Consider the following 17,773-nt stretch of genomic DNA (forward strand, 5'->3'; position numbering starts at 1 on the left):
ATATACAAAAGTGACATGTACTCATATTTGCTCACATTTTCCCAAATTTAATTTAAACCTCAAATTAGTTATTTAATATCTGACCCACTAAAAACTTCAGTAGGAGTAAATATATTTGGCTTTAATTGTGTTGGCTAAACTAGGCAGATTCTTTAGGTAATATATCATAATGGTAATAAAAATTAACTGAGTTCACTGAATGTTTGTGTGCCAGTTACTGTGCTACGTGCTTTACATATATTGTAGATTCCTAAGCTATAACAATCTGATATTGTGGATTAATATGATTAAAACATAAATGATATTGTTACCATCTGTAGAAACTTTTCTTTTTAATGCCTTCAGCAAACACTATTGCAGTATACCCTCCAGAAAAGATTTATAGAGTGTTTCCCTGGGAATTAGTAAACTGAAGTATTATTCTAATTGGAAAAGTAACAGACACACTGGTGGTGGGGTGGGGGTGTAGAGAGATATATATATATATATATATGATTAGCTTTATTTTAGGCCTATTACGGTTTCCTGGAGCACTAGTCTTTTGCTTATGAAAAATAGCCTTGACTAAAAATAAACTTCGGGACTACATCAAAATAAAAAGCTTCTGCACAGCAAAGGAAATAATCAACCAAATTAAAAGGCAACCTACTGAAGGGGAGAAGATATTTGCAAATGATGTATCCAATAAAAGATTAGCATCCAAAATGTATAAGGAACTTAAAACAACTCAACACCCCAAAAACAAATAATCCAATTAAAAAAATGGGCAGAAGACATGAACAGACATTTCTCCAAAGAAGACATGCAAATTGTTGACAGACACATGAAAAGATGCTCAACATCAACTCATCATCAGGGAAATGCAAATGAAAACTACAATGAGATATCATCTCACACCTGTCAGAATAGCTAAAATCTAAAACAAAGAAACAACAAGTGTTGGTGAGGATGTGGAGAAAGGGGAACCCTCTTACACTGTTGGTGGGAATGCAAACTGTCTGTGCAGTTTGTGCAGCCAGTCTGGAAAACAATATGAAGTTTCCTCAAAAAGTTAAAAATAGAACTACCCTGGGATCCAGCAATTGCCCTACTGGGTATTTAGCCAAAGAATACAAAAATACTAATTCAAAGGGATACATGCACCCCAATGTTTATAGCAGCATTATTTACAATAGCCAAATTATGGAAGCAGCCCAAGTGTCCATTGACTGATGAATGGATAAAGAAGAGGTGGCATATATATACAATGAACTATTATTCAGCCATAAAAAAAATGAAATCTTGCCATTTGCACTGACATGGATGGAGCTACAAAGTATAATGCTAAGTGAAATAAGTCAGGCAGAGAAAGACATACCATATGATTTCACTCATATGTGGAATTTAAGAAACAAATGGGCGTAGGAAGAAAAAATAGACAAACCAAGAAACAGACTCTTAATGATAGGGAACAAACTGATGGTTATCAGATGGAGGTGGATGGGGGGGATGGGTGAAATAGGTGATGGGGATTAAGGAGTGCACCTACTGTGATAAGCACTGGGTGATGTATGGAGTTATTGAATCACTTTGTTGTACACCTAAAACTAATATAACACTGTATATGTTGACTATGCTGGAATTAAAATAAAAACTTAAGACCGCTGGGACCATTGATGACTGAGTCGGTGTTGCAGCTTTTGTATTACTCCCTGGGCACTGCAAGCAGGCCAGGCATCGTATCACCTTACAGGTGGTATGGAGGAGAAAACCAAGGTGTGTGTTGGTAATCTGGGGACCAGTGTCAGCAGAGGAGAGTTAGAAAGGGCTTTTAGTTATTATGGTCCCTTAAGAACTGTGTGGATTGTGAAAAGTCCTCTAGGATTTGCCTTTGTGGAACCTGAAGATCCTAGACATGCAGAAGATGCAGTTTGAGGCCTGGATGGGAGAGTGATTTGTGGTTCCTGAGTGAGAGTTGAATTATCAACAGGCATGCTTTGGAGATCTGGTTTTGATAGACCACCTGCCCAACGTTCCTTTGATCCCAATGATAAATGCTATGAGTGTGGCGAAAAGGGACATTATGCTTATGATTGTCATCATTACAGCCAGCAGAGGAGAAGCAGGTCACAGTGTAGATCACATTTAAGATCCAGAGGCAGGCGATACTCTTGCTCATGTAGCAGGAGCAGGAGGTCAAGATCAGCATCTCCTCAACCATCAAGATCTGTGTCTCTTTCAAGATCCGCTTCACCCAGAAGATCTAGGTCTGGTTCTATAAAAGGTTCAAGATGCCCGTCGAGGTCAAGGTCAAGATCCAGGTCTGTTTCATTACTAAGAAGCAGCCAAAGTTCAAATATCCCATCTCCAAAAAGAAGTCATTCCCCATCAGGAAGTCCACAAAGAAGTGCAAGACCTGAAAGAGTGAAGTTCTCAAGTTCACCTTTTAGGGAAGAGTTATTTCGTTTACATTATTATAAGGGATTTGTGATGTCTGTAAAGCGTAACTTAGGAAGGTTATTTCAATCATCCAGTCAAAATGGATCTGGATTATAACTGTAAATTCACAGCAATAAGATAATATAAATTTTTGTTAAATGTATTAACATCCTGGTGGTCTGAAAATGTGGGTTTTTATTTGGCACATTTAAATAAAATGTTTCTAGCTAGAAAAAAATAAATATAAATTAAAACTTAATAAAAGAGGGGTGCCTGGGTGGCTCAGTTGGTTAAGTGTCTGCCTTCAGCTTAGGTCATGATCTCAGGAGTCGGCCTCTCCCTCTCCTTTGCCCCTCCCCCCCACTCCTGCTCATTCACTCTCTCTCTCGCTCTCTCTCAAATAAATAAAATGTTTAAAAAAAAAAGTAATTAAAAAACCAGCAGATTAGAGAAAAAAAAAAAAAAGAAACCAACCCTGCCGACATCTTGATCTGAGACTTTCAACCTCCAGGACTGTGAGAAAATAAATTTCTGTTGTTTAAACAAACAAACAAAAAAATAGCTTTGACTCTTGTAACGTGCTATATATGGAAGAATTTCAAACTTTCAAAGCCTTCCTGGGAATGTAATACCTGGGCTACTGTGATAAAGATTAGAGCAGAGATCAATGAAATAGAAACCAGAAAAACAGTAGAACAGATCAATGAAACTAGAAGCTGGTTCTTTGAAAGAATTAATAAGATCTATAAACCACTGGCCAAACTTACCCAAAAGAAAAGAGAAAGGACCCAAATTAATAAAATCATGAATGAAAGGGGAGAGATCATGACCAACACCAAGGAAATAGAAACAATTATTAGAAATCATTACCAGCAACTGTATGCCAACAAATTAAGCCCTGGAAGAAATGGATGCCTTCCTGGAAACTTACAAACCACCAAGACTGAAACAGGAAGAAATAGACTATCTGAATAGACCAATAACCAGTAACGAAATTGAAGCAATAATCAAAAACCTCTCAAATTCTACCAAACATTTAAAAAAGAAATAATACCTATTCTACTGAAGCTGTTCCAAAAAAAGAAACGGAAAGGTTCCAAACTCCTTCTATGAGGCCAGCATTACCCTGGCCCCAAAAGGAGAATTACAGACCAACATCCTTGATGAACATGGATGCCAAAATACTCAACAAGATCCTAACTAATGGGATCCAGCAGTACATTAAAAGGATTATTCACCACAACCAAGTGGGTTTTATACCTGGGATGCAAGCGTGGTTCAACATTTTCAAATCAATCAACGTGATAGAGCACATCAATAAAAGAAGACAACCATATGATCTTCTCAATTGATGCAGAAAAAGCATTTGACAAAATACAGCAACCATTCCTGATTAAAACTCTTCAGAGTATAGGGATAGAGGGAACGTTCCTCAATATCATTAAAGCCATCTTTGAAAAGCCCACAGTGAATCTCATCATCATTGGGGAAAAGCTGAGCGCTTTTCCCTTAAGATCAGGAACACAAGAGGGATGCCCACTCTTACCACTGTTGTTCAACATAGTGCTTGAAGTCCTAGCCTCAGCAATCAGAAACAAAAAGAAATAAAAGGCATCCAAATTAGCGTAGAGTGAGCTTTCTAATCTAACTTCAGAAATCTAGAAAATATTGGGGCACCTGGGTGGCTCAGTCCATTTAGTGTCTGCCTTCGGCTCAGGTCATGATCCCAGCATCCTGGGATAGAGCCCTGCATCGGGCTGGCTCCCTGCTCAGTGGGGAGTCTGCTTCTCCTTCTTCTGCCCCTCCCCCTGCTCATGTGCGAGTGTGCGTGCGCTCTCTCTCTCTCTCTCTCAAATGAATAAAATCTTTTTAAAAAAAAGAAATCTAGAAAATATCAAAAGGGGCTTTTGTGAGACATGGCCTCATTTTGTTTACAAATGGTGGATTCTTCTTTTTGCAGATGTGTCTTGCTGAATCAGGGCTGTCTTATCCCTGCCATCGACTTACAGTGGGCAGAAGAGCTTCACCTGCACAAACCCGGGAGCAGTCCGAAGAGGTAAGCCTGTTTGCCAAGCTTTTCAGTGAATAGGAGGCCTGTCTTCCACCTGCCTGCCCATTTCCTATTCTTTTTTATCTGCCATAGCAATGAATAGATAAGTTAATGTAGCATGAATAAAATCTCAGTAAATTCTTGAAGGTAGGAACTTTTCATGCGAGTTTATTGTTAATGTGCTCCTTCTTGGTCTATAAGTTTCATGTTTCAACAGACAGAATTCAGGTGGATTGGTTGAAATGAGTTTTACTTAGAATTGACAGGTTGACAACAGATTTTCTTCATTGCCAACTATATAGTTGAGTACATTTACTAAGACTGATCCTGAAGGTCCTTTAACTCATTGAGCTAGAGCACCTTCTATGAACCAGGTATTGTGCTTAATACTAAGTAACAAAGATGAATAACAATGTATCTATACCAAGGTGCTCAGAGTCAAAGGTGATAGATTAATTAATTATAATGGCAAACTAATAAAAGCAGAGATAGCACATAGAGTGCTATAGAAACAGAAGAGGGACAGATAAGATTGAACATGTTTAGGTATGGGATGTACTTGTGTGTGTCTTTGTGGGTCTGAACAATGTTAAAAGACAGTATCTTTTCCATGGCAACAGTAGCACTCGGTGTCCAACTGTGACTTTGATTAAAAGGTAATGGGAAAGATAGCTTGGACATTACAATTTATCTGTTAGAAAGCATTTATTGAGCTCCTACTATGTGTTAAAGAAAAATCATCACCATCACTTAAAAAGTGTATGTGATAGAGGTCATAACTAAATAGCACAGAAAAATGTTACCTTAGTGTTTTTCAGTCCAATAAAACCTTTTTCCATTTACATTCTATACAAAATATGGTTGTGAATTTTTATTTAAACTGACTGTATTTTGGACACTCATTATGGAAGCTGCCACAGGACCTCTCCAGCCATCCTCTGAATATGTATTTATATCACTTAAATATGTGAAAGGGAAATGGGATGCATAAGTTACATTCTGTAAAATGATCATCCTGTGAAATGATAATTTGCAACTCTGGTTTTTAACATTTTTTTAGAAATCCACAAAGAAGAAGGGGTTTTCCCGTGCTACAAATATTACTGTATTGTTTTCTTAGGCCTCTAAAAATGTTAATTTCCTTTAAAGAGCCCACACCATTTTAGTTAGCATTTTATCTCACTAATCCTCATGAAAGAAAACATGATATTGAGTTTCACTGCTTGGCAGAAATTCCCAGAAATAATTTATTGAAATACTTCTTTCTAATGTGTGAGTGTGTTTCTAATGCTGAAGTAGGTTGTGCTTCAACCCTGTAATGGATAAATCTACTACATTAAAAGGTGGCCAGCTAGCTCCACCCAAAATTTTAAATTCTGTGCTCTGAAAGGTGACAGATACCTGTTTCACTTCATTTTATTTCCTTCTCTCACTCTCACCATTGTATGTGTTATTTGGATGGTCCCTTCAGCAAAAAGAAGTCAGTGCCATACAGTAAGAAATAGTGTTTATGAAAGGCTGGCATACTCTTTAGGTTAGAGAAGAAGGTAGAATGGGATTAGGAGGCTTTGCTAAACTAAAAGAGCTGCAGTCCTGGGAACATCTTAAAATATGATTATTTGTGATGAAACCATTATTTTTCTTCCCCTGGTTAACTGTAAATATCACCTTTTTAGGGAACTGGTGAGAAATGGGCAAGTGTGACTCGGGCTTTTATGCTGCCATAGAATTATACAACTGGAAGGGATTTTTAAAATTTGATTTCCACTCTTCTATCCATTCATCCCTCATTCATTTAAATACTAATGGCTTCTAGGTGCCCATCATTAGGACCACAGTCTGTATGCTAAAAGAGCTCACTCAAAATATCCCCTCAAAATATACCTTTGTTTTATCTTCAATAACAAGGCAACCAGTTCCATTGTTGAGCAGCTCTGTCTGTTGATATCTTCCTTAAACTGGAACCTGTGTCCTTGTAGCTTCCACCCAGTGGTTCTGCTTCTTTTTTTTTTTTCTGCTTTTAACCCTTCTCCTACATGATTTCAGGTTTCAGGACAACTACCATTTTTCTATTGATTGTCTGAAGCCTTGAGTTAGGACGAAGATATTTGAGACCAGTAGTTAAATTTAAGCTTTGAATTTTATGGATTATAGTTACGTGTCCTCTGGCTAGAGGAATTTTATTTCTTACATCCTCCTTCCTCTCCTGCAACTATATTTTTTTATGATAATTCACCATTTTTTCTTTCCTTCCCAGCCTTCCCTTGCTCCTGAGCCCCCTTTTAATGATCTTTCCATATCTGAGTACCTAGCTAATACCTTCCTCTCCTTTCTCCAGCTGCCTGGGTGGAACAGGGTAGGGACCCATAGACCCAGGCTTCTTGAGAATTGTCCAATCCTCAGTTGATAGTGGAAGAGAGAGGGGAGTGCCACAAGAATAAAACAAACAAACAAAACAACAACAACAAAAAACTTCAAATGTAGTAGATGCTAGTTAATTAGTTAATAACTTCAGTTAAGGAAACGTCTATTAAATGCTCACTATGTGCTAGTCAGATGCATATAAAACTGGTAATTTCATATTATGTAATGATAAAATTGAGCAAGCACAAGATACTAGGGCACAAATGTGGGGGTTGAAGGCATAACACTCAAGAATGTTTGCAAGCAAAAGCCATGTCTGCCTTATGCACCTCTGAACACCTAGTGTAGTACCTGGCACATACCAGCCACAAAATAAATATTGGTGAGTGAGTATTTTTTTAAAAAGAAGAAGGAGTGGGGGAGAGAGGAATGAGTTGGGGGAGGAGGATGAAGAAAGACTACAGGAATTTATATCCAAATCTAATTATAAAGAATGAGGCACAGTCAGCCAGATGAAGAAATATGGAAATAGTATTTCATTCAAAAGAAACAGCATGATCTGATGTAGTATATGCACAGAGATGAGTGCAGTTTGGTGTTCGTGCAAAATAAAGTGGGAGACAAAGATAAGAGATGAGGTGAAGGTGAATAGATCTTAGGTCTTACAGGTCATGTTGGGAACTTGAACTTTGGGCAGCCACAGGAGGCTTTTCAGTGACAAATGATTTTCTTTCCCCAAATACACATTTTAGAGAAGAGTACTTTGCTGCTGTGCAGAGGCTAGATATAAGGGAAGCAAGACTGGAGGCAGAAAAATCAGGTATGAATCTATTGTACTAGCACAGTTAAAGGATAATGAGATCCTGAACTAGAACATAATTTGTAAAAATAGAGAAGGATATGGGTTCAGGAAGTACTTTGGAGGGAAGATCAGTAGGACTGGTGACTGATAGGATCTGTGGGAGGAGAGAAAAGGAAGCGATAAGAATGATACCTAGGTTTTGGTTTAAGCGACAGAAAAGAGTCATTCGGTATTCATTCAGTAAGTTCTGATTACATGCCCCTCTATGCCTGGTACTGATCTAAATGTCAGGAATGTGGCTGTGAACAAAGCAAAGTCTTTGCATAAAGGATCTTGTACCTAATAAAATGAAATTGAACACAGATAATTGCCAAAAATTTGTATTTCAATTTTTAAAACTTGGTGAGACAAGTATTTAGCTTGTCTGCTGTGGTCCTACCATTAGTATGTGGTATTGCACCACAGGCAGACAAGCTAAATAGTAATCATGTTACTTCTGAACATTTCCATCTGAATGCCCACTGCAGACTCACTCTGTACAAAATTGAACTTCCCATATCTCCCCAGAAACCTATTTCCTCACCCATATTAATGATCACTATCAATCCAAGCCAAAAACTGTTCATTCTAATCACTGAAGGACCTGCTATTCTTTGAAACTGTCCCAAATGAACTGATACATTGGATTTTTATAACCCTTTCCTTTTGACTATTCAAATAAGTATATTTTTATGTCTTCCTTTAGAATTTCTTGAGGGCCTGAACCATGTTTTATCTATCTCTGTATCCCTAGCTTTTAACCTGTTGCTTTGATATAAGTAGTTGATGAAAAGAACATCTACTTCAGTTTTAAGCTTGCCTTAGTGCCGAGTATATATGAGTCTAAATTTTGTCTCAAACAGTTTGGTTCTTTCTCCTCTAGGAAGTTTGCTCTGATTTTTCCCATTCCTCGTGCATTAAATGTTCTCCTCTGAACTTAACCTGTCATAACACTTATCACTAGGTATTACAATTAACTGTATATATTATATAGTGTTCTTTAAGACCATATAGACTATCTTTCACATAGGTCCAGGCAGTGTGGCATTTACTAGGGTTTGGTAAATGTTTGTTAAATGATAATGGGAATAAATGAATGCCAATAAACAGCCAAAATAGAATCACGAATTTTTTAAGCTGTTTTTTAAATTCTGAGTAAATAACTTCTCTGGATTCAAAGAGTTTTAGGGCTGCCATGGCTGAACCAAGAGATTATGTATTCTCATCAGCAAACATTAATGAAAAAAAGATTGTTTATCTCATTTTTTAGAAAAAGCTTTTCCTAACCTGTTAGATGGCTGATAAGAAAATGTGAAGAGATTGGAAGTTCCTTATACATAATTAAGCAGCTCATTCTTGCAGATACTTCAATAATTCATATTTGAAATATACTTTTTTCAACAAAATTGACTTTTTAGATAACTCCCTTTAAAGATGTTGTTGTTGTAGGATTTTGCTTTCTGGATTTTAAGAGATTTGGGAACTCTACACTTTATGAAGACAAAATGAATAATGAGTTAGGTACATAGGCACAAAATTAAAATCACTATCCCAGTATGATATAAAGTTCTGTTGTTATGGAAAGGGGCTACTATTTGATTGGAAAACTGGATTAGGAGAAGGAGTTTAGATGTGGTGGATAAGGTAAAAGGAGTGAGAAGAAAAGATGATATGTAGAACAAGGCTTTTTCTTCTCTGTGTCCTCCAACCCTTCTTAACCTGATGCCTCTTAAAGGGAAAGATGAGTGTTAGGCAAGACTAAGTGAAGGCTGAGATGGTAGCTTAGCTGATAGAGAATGTGACAAGATTCATCAGACTGGACCTTTGTTTCTTTCCACTAGCCTGTGAACCTGGCTAAGTATCCTAGAAGAGTATGTAGTGTACCTTTTAGATCCTAAACCTTTACCCCTTTAAGAAACTGAGACTCAAAGTTCAGGGAACTTCATGCTCCAGATATCTGTGTGCCTGAAACACAGGGAAATCAAGCACAGTAGTCATCCTAGTAGATGTGTGGTTTTGTAGAGGAGGCTCCCTTACTACTTTGAAATGAGAAGGGGTTTTTGAATTTTTAAGCTGTTGAATTGCTGAAATCAGGAGATATTTGCCCTACAAAGTGAAACACTAAAGTAAGATTAGGATCGTAAGTAGAACCAAGGTGTCTGTGAGAAATAGTGGTGCAGTCAGAATAGCAGATAGACTGCTTAGGACAAGGACCATTCATTTTTACTCCTTCAATAAGTATTTGTTCATTATCTTCTTTATTCAAACCACTAGGAAGACTTTCTTTCAAATAAGACGGAGAATGTTACAATTCTGGGCATTAGTGCTTGGTTATGCCCAAGGAGGAAATGCTAAGCTGAGTCAAATGGAGTAAATATCTTGGCTTCTTCATTTGGAACCATTAGACTTGCTAGGTCAGTAGTTTTAAAATTGTTCCACAGTGTCCTGAGATCCTTCAGAGGTACCCCAACTATCAAAGGGATATGAGAAAGAAAAGGCCAAGCCTAGGAGGAGCATTAGACTCCCCATTGCCCTCTGGCTGCATCAACCAGAGTAGCCTTACTTTTGTCTATTGTATGCACTATAATTTTACATAATATTTTCCTTGGGGCCAGGGGAGAGAGGTAACCCTGTGAAAAGAAGTTTGAAAACCATTGATAAGAAGATCTTTAAAATCCCTTCTAGTTTGGGCGCCTGGGTGGCTCAGTCGTTAAGCGTCTGCCTTCGGCTCAGGTCATGATCCCAGGGTCCTGGGATCGAGTCCCACATCGGGCTCCCTGCTCGGCGGGAAGCCTGCTTCTCCCTCTCCCACTCCCCCTGCTTGTGTTCCTGCTCTCACTATCTCTCTCTCTGTCAAAAAAAATAATAAATCAATCAATCAATCAATCAATCAATCAATAAAATCCCTTCTAGTTTAAAATCTGTAATTTTTATGACTAGCTAACCTCTAACATCCCTCTAGCCAAGTTTTATAAGTCTTTGATTCTAAGTTTCTCTTAATGCTTTTCTGGCAAATATTTATCTCTAAGTAGGCTCTTTTGCATAGACCAGAATCAAATAGTTTCCCCATTTTCACAGCTTAAGGACATAGTGCCATATTTTAAAAGATAGAAATTTCATATATTAAATAGTCTGTGTAGACTTCATTTATCGAACATAGGACAGACAGGCATTTAGCCAGGTACCTTGCTGGGACCCCCTTCTCATCCAAGGCATAAATATTTGTCAGTATTCACAGTTTGGATGTTTTAGATCTCAGTATTTTGAAATTCCATTCTTACCTAGAGATAGCAGCCTAGTTCATATTTTGAATCCGATGTTTTTAATTGTAATACTTTAAATCTCAACTGATGTTGCTGAAAACAAAATAAACGGAGCATGTTTATCAGTGCCCAGCATGTAGTAAATTCTCAATAAATGTTTATTGAATAGAAGCACATCTCATATTTAATAGCCTGCACTTTACAAAGAGCTTTTATATAGTGTATCTCCAATAACACTGAAAATAGTGTACCATATTCCACTAATGAAAAATTTGAGAACCATTGCAGTAAGGAAGTGGCAAGTTTGAAATGGAGATTACTGTGAGCTTTTTAAAAGACTCATATAGCTTGCTTTGTCTTTGACCTGATTATACCCATCTCCTCATTTATTGAGCAAATATTTATTGAGCACTTAATTGTGTACTATGTTCTGGGGATAAAACAGACAAAAATCCCTATCTTCATTGAGTTTGTAAGCATCCTTCATTTTCCCTCAGGTTCCAGCCTTTAGTCTAGGGGTATCACAGCAAGTTTAGAAATATATATAAGCCTTAAAATGAAAAATATTAAGCTTTACTCTAGCAAATGGCTTCTTACTTAATAGAACTATTGTAATACTAATGTCCTATTGTGATTACTTAACTTATATTTTGGAATTTGATTTCCTAAAGTCAATATAAAACTAATCAGGACTTTTCTTAAATAGCAAAGCACCGATGTTCATATGGTTAGTGATAGTGATGGAGATGACTTTGAAGATGCTTCCGAATTTGGGGTGGATGATGGAGAAGTATTCGGCATGACATCATCTGCCCTGAGAAAATCTCCAATGAGTGAGTATTAATAGCTCTTTGGGTCCAGCACTGTAATTCTACTTCCTACTGCAGAAACTTATGAAGAACAATGAACTTAAAAATCTCTTACTGACTTCCCAGGTTTGGAGAGAGAAAATATAGCAAGTAGGCACATTATTCATTAGAACCAGATCCTCTTGAGTTTTGGTTTTATTAAGCTCAACAATTCCCAGTGCTTTAGTAAAATTCATTAAAAATGCAAGGGAATGTATAACTTATGTTTCACGTATATAATTAGTTATGATTCTTTCTCTTTACTTTAAACCTAGAGGTTGATAAACAAATAGCTATATTTTCTGTGACTGTACTTGTTTCCCGGCATCTTAGTGGAGATATCAGTTTTAAGAATAGTAATAATTATTTTTCCATTCGGTGGTACCACCTTTGGCAGGAAAAAAAGGTAAACTAATGTGCCATCTCCTTCTCTTTAACTTTACAAGATACATACTGTAGAATCACAAGCAGTATTATATTCAAAATTACCATTAAAATCAATCCGTAAATGGCTCATTTACTCAGTGAAGTTAGGGAACTCCACTGGGCAGAAATAGATGTGATATTTACTTAAAATTGACCATCTTTCTTATAAATGAGATTTTTGAAAGAACTTGAGATCCTTTTTATATAATTTATTCACAAGATGTCATTTTAAGAAAACATTGAAATCCTAATTGATGACTGGCACATACTTGAAATGCTTAGCAGGACTGTGTCAGTTGGCTTTCCAAAATTTATGAGCTTGGAATTTTTTCAAGGTTCTTTTTTAAGGTTTGATGAAATCTTCTAATGTATGTCAAGTTAAAATGTCTCCTCAAATATATCACAGAAGCTAAGATTTAATTTTATTTCCTCTTTATTGATTAAATATATTTCTTATATGTGGGATTAGATGTTATGTGGTTTGTTTTTTGTGTCTATTTGTTTTGTTTTTTTTGTTTTTGTTTTTTCTTTTGTTTGTTTTTTAGTGCCAGAAAACGCAGAAAATGAAGGAGATGCCTTATTACAATTTACAGCAGAGTTTTCTTCAAGGTAGGGTTAGGACATTAACTATATAAAATTGATGTTCTTTTAATGCTACTGTGATTTTTCTGGAGCAATTTTAATCATAGATTGTCTTTAATTTCTCTGTAAAGTATTCAAAGGATATATTTATCAGTTTATGTAGTCCTGATAGTTTAACACATACTATTCAGTGTCAGATAACTAGTAAGCCATTTATGCCACTTCAGAGATGTATTTATCATCTTATCTCTATATCTTTATTGAAGGAAAATAAATGTGTCACTAATTAATATATTGACTATATTCCCAAAAGGACTAGGTTATAGGATACTAATTTTTGGTATATCCTAGAATAAACAAAATATCCTTTAAAAGAATATTAAATTAAAAAATAATTTAAAAATTTTAAATGTAAGTGAATTTTTTCTTTTAATTTTTGTTTTGGAACTATTAACATTTCTTCTTTTAAGAGGCTAATATAAAATGTTTTATATGCATTTGAGATTCTTATAAGTTGTTTAAGAGGATTTAAGTATTTAACCCTAAATTTTTGTGTAAGTGATATTTCTCTTTAGTTCTGTTTTCTAATGTAATATAATTTGGAAACTTTGCAAGATTACAGTTTTTTCCCTCTCTGTTGGACTTCCAGAATAAATGAACTAATAAAATGGAAAGTTAAGGTTACTATAAGGAAAATCTTATGAAAGTGGATAACCAGGAATTGCTACCTATAAATGGCATGGTTTTGTAGCACTTATTAAATCCATTTGCTAGATGTACTTAAAATTCCAGTATTCTAATATTATCACTACAGGCCAAGATGAATTTTAAGAACTAATGAAGCTCATTCCCAAGCCTTTAAAGAAATGTTTTAATGTTTGGTCTATAGTTAAGAGACATTAATCCCAACATTTACTTAAAAGATGCTGATTAGACTTGTGAAACTTTGAAGTAAATTTGAAATGTATTTAAATTAATAGACATAATTTTTCCTATAGATATGGTGACTGCCATCCTGTATTTTTTATTGGCTCATTAGAAGCTGCTTTTCAAGAGGCCTTCTATGTGAAAGCCCGAGATGTAAGTGCAATCTTACCTTTTGTGATTAAAAAATGCATCCCATAGGTTTACCACCAGGCCTCAGGCAATGCTTAATGTTTTCTGTTTTTTTCAGATTGAAGACTTGATTTTGTTTGTGGTTCATCTACCAGCCTAATCATCACCAAGATGCCCATTTCAGAGGGGCAATAGTATAATAGGGTATTGCTGGCTCTTGTAGATGGCCTTGTCAAGCTCTGAAACAGGAGTTTTTTTGTAGGGGGAAAAAGGGAGCCATGCTTAGAAGGGACCAGGCTACATGTGTATGTTCTTTTCAGTTATGTGATTGACAGGTTCTTTCTAAATGCCCTTTCAGTCTTTTCCCAAAATGATTCCATCTAATAGTATATATCTAATAACTGCAATATTTTTATCTTAAAAGTTACTTTAGACAACAAAAATATAGAAATGGGCATTTTGATCTTAAAGTAAAGTAGATTGGCATTTATAACAAGAATTCCGAAGGTACATTTTCAGCAAGAAATTTCTATGCAATCACTCTGTTTATATGTTGAGCCAGCAGTGGAGACCTCAGTAATCTGGCTCCTACCTATATGCACAACTTTAGCTCTTTCCATTCCTTGCCTTATACTTAATAAATCTAGCAATGATGTACTGTTTGTGTTTCCCCATAATCTTACTCTTTGGTCATGCTTCTCTGCTATAAGGAATGACTTCATTCTGCCCTTTACCTGGTTAACTTCTGCTCTTCCTCTGAGACTTAATTGTCCCTGACTCTTCCACTATTTGACAGTTGGATCCACCCCTTAGTACTTTGTACCGATACCCTCTGCTCATCTTACTGTTACACTTAACACACTGCTTATCATTATCCATTCTCTCTATATATGCCTTCTCAAGAGATTCGATTTTCTTTTTGGCAGTGACTGTACCATCCCTGGTAAATATTCTATGTATTTAATGAATGAAGGAAAAAAAGAGAGTGGGAAGGAAGAAATAGTGTGTAGATAGAGTAGAGGGCAAGTTATTGGAATTAAAGAGGGCAAGGACTTTTGAGAGTAGAGCGCAAGGATGCCTCTGAAATTTCTAGTTTCCAGTTTATCTTAAACCCTGACCTAAAAAGAAAATTTCATTTTAAACAAATTTTAAAAATTGACAATAATTAGTGATCAAACTTAGAGCAATGAATGGGTTTAATGAAGTGGAATAGAAACACAAACTGTTCTTTACCCTAAGAATAGTGGAATAGCCCATTATAAATGCTGTGTTAGTCTATTTTTTAACTATTAAATTTATATAAAATGGATGTCATTTTTGAAGAAATAAATATTTATAATAATACACATTTATAGTTTCCATAGGTTTATGGAAAACACTGAAAAGCAAAAAGAAAATATTCTAACACAGATTAACAGTTAACTTTATGATACATGTTCTTTCCATATTTTTAAATATATTTTGATGAATACTTTTATGTATGCTTAATATTATTGAGTCATGTTATAATCCTGCTAAAACAGTTTATTTTCACCTTTTAATATTACATGGTCATTTGCTTTTTTTTTTTTAATTTTTTATTCTTATGTTAATCCCCATACATTACATCATTAGTTTTAGATGAAGTGTTCCATGATTCATTGTTTGTGCACAACACCCAGTGCTCCATGCAGAATGTGCCCTCCTCAATACCCACCACCAGGCTAACCCATCCTCCCACCCCCCTCCCCTCTAGAACCCTGTTTGTTTTTCAGAGTCCATCATCTCTCATGGTTCGTCTACCCCTCCGATTTCCCCCGTTTCATTCTTCCCCTCCCGCTTGGTCATTTGCTTAATTATATTTTATAATATTTTAATTTTTTATTAAAACAATTTTTAATACAGAAAAAGTAAAAAGAATAGTACAGTAAACACCCAAATCCCCTATCCCTAAATTTAATAACTAATAAATTTTGCCATGTTTGCTTCTTTCATATGCAAGCATCCCAAAGTTTTAATGGAGATAGAAGCCTTAATAACTTCAAAAGTTTAACTACCACACATTTATAAAAGAGCAGCATTTGAAATGTAATTATTTACATTTTTATACTTATTTAGGTTTGTGATTTTGATGAATAAATTTTTTATGATAAATTTTCATTTCCTCTCTGAAAATGGCAAACATTGACTGGAATAGAAAATAAGTATAAAATTTATTATTCAAAATATATAAAAACAAATGTAAAAAAATTAAAGTTTCACATGATTTTTTTTTAACTTTGTAGCAGTTACACTTTTGAAATAAAACTTAAACTGCATGAAAATATTTAGGATACCTTTTTATATTCAATATTTTTTGTTAAATTACATATCTTACACCTAAAGACATCTGTATGTGTTTTCCAAAAAATAATGATATTCTCTTACATAATCATAATACCATTATCACATGTAACAAAATTAACAGTAATTCCCTAATATCACCTAATATCCAGTGCATATTCATACTTTACCAGCTGTCTCCAAAATGTCTTTTTAACTATTTTTTTGAAACCACAGTCTACTCAAGGATCACAAATTACATTTGGTTGTTAGATTTTTAAAAATATTTATTTATTTTAGAGAGAGTGAGAGAGGGCATGGTGGTAGGGGCAGAGGGAGAGAGAGAATCTCAAGTAGACTCCCCTTTGAGCGGGGAGCTTGTCACAGGGCTCGACCTCATAACCCTGAGCTCATGACCTGAGCCTAAATCAAGAGTCGGACACTTAACCGAGCCACCCAAGCGCCCTGTGATTGTTAAATTTCTTAAATCCCTTTAAACAAGCACTCTCTCCTCCTGCCTCTCTTTTTTCCCCCATAACATTTGCTTAGTGAAGAAATCATGCTTTGTTATATTCAGGTCAAAATTTTTTTGCAAGAATGCTTTGTAAATAATACTGAATACTTCATTAAAACAGGACTCTAATGGTTATAGAGTCTCATTGTATGGCCATGTTATTATATTTAAACAATCACTTATTGGACATAAATATGGTTGAAAGTAGTTGAAGTAATCGGAAAATGTTAGGGCCTTTGTGACTTAAACTGTAGCTCCCAAAATAAGCATAGATGTCTTTTAAATCCCACTTAAAAAGCTACCCTAAGATACACTGTGTATACCTTAAACATTTTAACTTTAAATGAAGATACTTGTTTAAATATACAGTATATAATAGACAAAGAAACTTTTGCTAAGTGTCTTATATAATAAACTGGCATTTGATGATCCCCAGAGGAGAATAAACTCTTGCATATTAGCTTCTGGATATTTCTAATGAAATAATTGATTGTTTGCTTTTGACTAGGGTCTTGGTATTTTATTTTATTTTATTTTATTTTTATTTATTTGAGAGAGAGAGAATGAGAGACAGCATGAGAGGGAGAAGGGTCAGAGGGAGAAGCAGACTCCCTGCTGAGCAGGGAGCCCAATGCGGGGCTCGATCCTGGGACTCCAGGATCGTGACCTGAGCCGAAGGCAGTGGCTTAACCAACTGAGCCACCCAGGCGCCCCGGGTCTTGGTATTTTAACAAATGAAAGTCATTGGTTCATGTAATTAAATGTTTTGCTTCATATTAGATTCGTACCAAAATCCTTTGACCTCTTTGGAATGCTAAATTGTCTGTATCTTTTTCCCCTTGCCCAAAACTTTTTCTTTCCTCATTTCTCTTTTCCAGGTTAAAGAACAGTTTATACATCGTTTAAGACATTACTGTAAACTTAAGTAAAATTGATCCACATGATAGATACATTTTTCAGATTTAAATCTATGCAGATACATTCATTATGGTCATCAGCCAAGTTACACACATACACACACACACATATCTCCTTTTAATTAAAGAGTACTGTGTACGCATAGAAATAGTACTGCTGCTACAGATTTATATGGTGCTGTATGGTTTATAG

At 35.5% G+C, this 17,773-nt stretch overlaps 1 protein-coding gene and 1 pseudogene across 3 annotated transcripts in view; both read left to right on the forward strand.

Annotated features, from left to right (window-relative positions):
• The window catches only part of FAF1 (Fas associated factor 1), a 500,737-nt gene that overhangs the window by 346,557 nt on the left and 136,407 nt on the right, over window positions 1-17,773 (forward strand). For both annotated transcript variants that reach the window (XM_035018596.1, XM_035018597.1), the window contains exons 9-12: window positions 4,379-4,474; window positions 11,643-11,769; window positions 12,756-12,819; window positions 13,791-13,872. In XM_035018596.1, the coding sequence (XP_034874487.1) occupies window positions 4,379-4,474; window positions 11,643-11,769; window positions 12,756-12,819; window positions 13,791-13,872 (369 nt within the window). The remainder of the gene's footprint in view (window positions 1-4,378; window positions 4,475-11,642; window positions 11,770-12,755; window positions 12,820-13,790; window positions 13,873-17,773) is intronic.
• LOC118019432 lies at window positions 1,575-2,656 on the forward strand (annotated as a pseudogene). Its single transcript, XR_004681675.1, has one exon. The product of XR_004681675.1 is annotated as a serine/arginine-rich splicing factor 7-like (transcript).

Source organism: Mirounga leonina, unplaced genomic scaffold, assembly GCF_011800145.1.
Source record: "Mirounga leonina isolate KUSES-001 unplaced genomic scaffold, KU_Mleo_1.0 Mir_173, whole genome shotgun sequence".
Taxonomy (NCBI): Eukaryota; Metazoa; Chordata; class Mammalia; order Carnivora; family Phocidae; genus Mirounga; species Mirounga leonina.